The 4524-nt window shown below is 36.8% G+C and overlaps 1 protein-coding gene across 1 annotated transcript; it reads left to right on the top strand.

The window, feature by feature from the left end:
• LOC109226951 (BTB/POZ and TAZ domain-containing protein 1-like) lies at positions 450-4299 on the top strand. The gene is made up of 5 exons (XM_019391898.1): positions 450-758; positions 940-1073; positions 1898-2201; positions 2449-2765; positions 3860-4299. Exons 1-5 carry the CDS (start codon positions 642-644, stop codon positions 4035-4037), a joined length of 1050 nt encoding a protein of 349 aa, XP_019247443.1. The 5' UTR covers positions 450-641; the 3' UTR covers positions 4038-4299.

Genomic DNA, 4524 nt, shown 5'->3' with positions numbered 1-4524 from the left:
CAAATCATTCACAAAAATTCAAAAACAACCCAAAATTATATTCATATTCAAGCACTACTATAAATTTCATATACCATTTTCATTTCAATTTTTCCCCCTATTTTGGTACAACTCATATGTCCAAACGTCCACTAACGAAAAATTTTATTTTGTGCTTCACACAACTGACACTAGTTGTGTGAGGCTTCTTTTTTGTCTCACAACTGTGTGGGTCCCAGAATTTTATGGACCCCAAATATGTAAGATATGAGTACACAAATATGTGAGATAAAAAGAGGTCTCACACAACTACAACTAGTGTAAGTGTGAGACACAAAATAAAATAACTCCCCACTAACCCGTAAGAGGTGATGCCCTTTTGGAACAGTCCGTAAAACAGTTACACTTATAAAAGCATAAATATCTGCAACAGTAGCACTAAATATCAACTGCCCCAGATAACAATGCAAGTTGTCTCGGTTAGCGCAACTTTTGTAGTTGGCAGCCTTCCCCTGTGCTTATATATACAGGACACAAGCCCATAATGCTCTCACCAATTACTTAAAAAAAAGAATTAACACTCTCTCTCCGATACACTCTGTTTCAGGCGGAAATTGAACTGAAAGATATCATCATTCATAAACTCCAAACAATTAGTTATCATGTCACGAGAAAACTTTGGTAGCGATGCCGATGGATTTTACGGCGAAATATCTCAAGCCGATGTCCACATCATCACCTCCAGCGGCCTCCGCATTCCGGCGCATTCCACCCTTCTGGTACGCACATATATATAAACTTGTCACTACTAGTAACTGTTTTGAATTGCTGGGAATTGAATTCCTGAAACAAAGATCCGATTCTTAAAACGTGAATCAAATGAATTTCCATTTTATGTTTTATAAGCTTCTTCTTTTTCAGTTTGAAAAGTACTGATATATCTTCGAAACATGATGGTAGGCTGCTGCGTCGACGGTTCTGGAGAGCATACTACTTCGGCCGCAAAAGCGGCGGAGCTCTGACAAAACCATTCGGATTCTGGGCGTTCCGTGCGATGCCGTTTCCGTGTTCATCCGGTTTCTACATTCCTTCACGTAAGTTCTCAAAATACACACAAATAAAAAAAAAACACGCAAATCGGTTTGTTTTCTTTATTTATATATTCTGGTATAGTTAATCTCGTACATACTTCAAATCTGATTGACTCCGTCCAAGTTGGAGTTAAATATACTGACTTTTGACAATGAGAGTAGATTGTTTTATGCTTAAGTATTAGTTCCTTCATTGATTAGAAAATGGGTGATTGGTATTCAATGCTAATCTGGCTGCCATTTGTTAAATGCCTTGCGAGGCTCAATCATTGACTCTTAGATTCTCTAATCGCATATCTTTTGTTTTCCTTCAAACTCTAGTCGGCGTCGGGTAGATGCCTAGGCCAACTTAATTATGTAAAAAGAAATTAATTTTACGAATAAAAACTACAATGTTTTAAGCTGTATAAACTGATAATGTAAATAATTTTTGTACCATCAATTTCGTTTGACCAATTATAATTAGTTTCTTTTACCTTATTTTCCAAATTATCGTTTCATGTTTCTTACTGAATGGTGTAAAGTGGTTTAAGCGTTACTCCCTCTGTTTCAATTTAAATGACACACTTTCCTTATTAGTTCGTTCCAAAAAGAATGACATATTTTTACAATTGGAAATAATTCAATTTTAAACTTTTCATTTTACCCATTTTACCCTCAATAAGAAGTTTTTATAACCACACAAATGTCATGGCCCCACAAAGCTTTTACCCCTTAAGCTTTTAAGACCACAAGTTTCAAAAGTTTTTTTTTTCTTAAACTCTGTGCCGAGTATTACCGATCGAAAGGGTCAGAGTCTAATATGACCAAGTTGTCCTTGTATTTAGGTGCACTGAAGAGCAGATGGAGAGACACGAGATTCATCTGCTAGCACTTTCTCATGTGTACTTGGTGCCACAGCTAAAGCAGAGATGCACAAAAGGGTTGGCTGAGAGATTGACGATTGAAAATGCAGTAGATGTGCTTCAACTTGCAAGGCTATGTGATGCACCAGATCTCTACCTCAAGTCCATGAAATTTTTGTCAAGCAATTTCAAGAAAGTTGAGGAGACTGAGGGCTGGAAGTTCCTTCAAGATCATGACCCCTTTCTTGAACTTGAAATTTTACAGTTCATGGATGAGGCTGAGTTGGTATGTAATTATAACCTGATATAATTAATATATATCCCTTTATGTAGCTCATTGAGAATTGCATGTAATTTCAAATACAATCCAAAATATAATCTTGCATGGAATTCATAACAATGTTGAAGTTTTTCAATTAATCATGAAACATGAAAGGTTTGTCATGAAATCATTACATGGCATCTGTTTGCATCTTTTTTATCAGTCAAGTGGCTTAGTTTAGTGATTTTTCATTGTAAATTTGTCATTATAGCGGAAGAAAAGGACGAGAAGACACCGGAAGGAGCTGAATTTGTATTTACAGCTCAGCGAAGCCATGGATTGTTTGGAGCATATTTGTACAGAAGGATGTACTAGCGTTGGGCCACATAATAAGGAATCTTTCCACAAAAGGCAGCCATGTAGCAAGTTTGAGACCTGTCAAGGGCTCCAGCTTCTGATCCGTCATTTCGCTACTTGTAAGAAAAGGGCCAATGGAAGTTGTTTGCGATGCAAGCGCATGTGGCAGCTCCTAAGATTACATGCGTCCATTTGTGACCATCCAGAAGATTGCCGAGTTCCCCTTTGCAGGTAACCACCAGTGGCAGACACCTTATGTCAAGGTCGCCCGAAAATTATACTGTTTAGCAAGGTCAAAAATATATATATATATATATATATATATATGTGTGTGTGTGTGTGTGTGTGTGTGTGTGTGTGTGTTAAATTCCCTTGCTTTCTTCGTATGTTTACTTTTATATCTCGGAGAAATTCTTAGCTACACCACTGGTAACTGACTACTGAGTAACTAGTTGTTTATTAATCTATTGTTGTACTGATCACTTAAGGTGAATCTCATTAATCATAGTAGTAACTAAAATATATAAATCATTTTAGAAGTATCACTGATCGAAGCAGGTAGCTGCCTTGCTGGTTTGATGGATCCCGATCCATATACCATATGGTCTGTTATGTTCAACCTTGAAAATTTTTTAGGTGACATGTCAGAGCTTGATGTTATTAGTTGATTTGTCTCTATAGAAAAACGCAACGAATCAGCTGTCACTAATTTGTCCATTTCTTCTCTAATTCATGAGTCAAGTTAACATCAGTTTGTTTGATATTTTCAGTTTCTATGGGTCTTTTAGTTTTGAAGTAGAAAGTCATTAAAATTCTCATGAGCTGGCATGTGATTTTGCTTACTTTATTGCGAAGATGAGTCTACTTATGAAGATTTTTTCCCCAACGTCTACTGTGATTCTAAGTGCCAAGTGGGTTGTTCTTGATGTGAATGCGACCTATCCAAGTAGTGGTAATGATTCACGGTCCCATTTCAACTATAACGGCCATGGTGCACCTATCCTAGAAGGAAGCAAAACTTAAGAGAGCAGTCGGACCCCTGACCTTTCGTAACATGTTAGTTTGGATCCTATTTACTAATTGTTACGTGTCCATTTGTCCTGTTCCTCAACAAAATATCTTGAATGAGTTCCAAATATTTTAACATGTTGGATTGAATAAGGTTAATAGGACCAGATAACATAAGTATCAGCTTTAGATAACTTTGTTTGCCTGCTTTATTAGTAAGATGAATTTCTTGAACTGATACAGCGATCATTCATTTTTTTGTGTTTATGTAGTTGGTAAGTGTTGAGTATCTTAACAGCTCTATTATATACATTCAGGCAATTCAAAGTGAAGGTGCAACAAAGGGGAGATGATGAGTTGTGGAAATCACTTGTTAGAAAGGTGGTGTCAGCCAGAGCTATGTCTTCGTTATCTCTGCCTAAAAGAAAGAGAGAAGAAGAACCAAGAATGTACTTAAGCCATCATCAAGTGATAAACTTTAGCTTGGCAGCTTAGCGTCATTAGGTAGAAAGTTCTTTAATTACTTCTCAGAACAGAGAAGTTACCTTTAGCTAAAACCAATCTCTGTAAATGGACAATCAATAGAATGGCAGTTTTTACCATTTCAAATGTCCTTCTGTAGAGGCCCTTTTTTGGAGAGTCACTCTTAGCTAGACGAATTCTTAGTATATGAGGGGGTCAACAGAAGATTTGTATACAAAAAGAATAATGGGAATGCATCTTCATTTTGTTTAATGAGTTAGCTTTTAGTCATACGTTTCAATTTTGTGTTTATATTGTTGTCTAACATTTCATCCTGCCCCAAGGACAAAATCCAGAAGGAAGAAGACACTGTTGCCATTTTCTGCACGTTGCATTACTCTGGAGGAATTCTGGCAACCACATGCCGTTGATTGGCATTGTGTTGCACTTAAAATCGGATAACCATAAATGAAAAGGGCAACAAAATGTGGTCGGCTAAATTTGCAAGTTCGCTTTGTTA

The sequence above is a fragment of the Nicotiana attenuata genome, chromosome 6 (genome assembly GCF_001879085.1).
Source record: "Nicotiana attenuata strain UT chromosome 6, NIATTr2, whole genome shotgun sequence".
NCBI lineage: Eukaryota > Viridiplantae > Streptophyta > Magnoliopsida > Solanales > Solanaceae > Nicotiana > Nicotiana attenuata.
Note: the sequence above shows the minus strand (reverse complement) of the source record. Positions and strands in the feature narration are given on the sequence as shown.

Bases quoted from the DNA above. Each gene is read 5' to 3' on its own strand.
- LOC109226951 (XM_019391898.1), top strand. From the start codon at position 642: ATGTCACGAGAAAACTTTGGTAGCGATGCCGATGGATTTTACGGCGAA. The intron at 1,074-1,897 runs GTAAGTTCTCAA...CCTTGTATTTAG, and splicing joins CGGTTTCTACATTCCTTCAC to GTGCACTGAAGAGCAGATGG. The intron at 2,202-2,448 runs GTATGTAATTAT...TTGTCATTATAG, and splicing joins TCATGGATGAGGCTGAGTTG to CGGAAGAAAAGGACGAGAAG.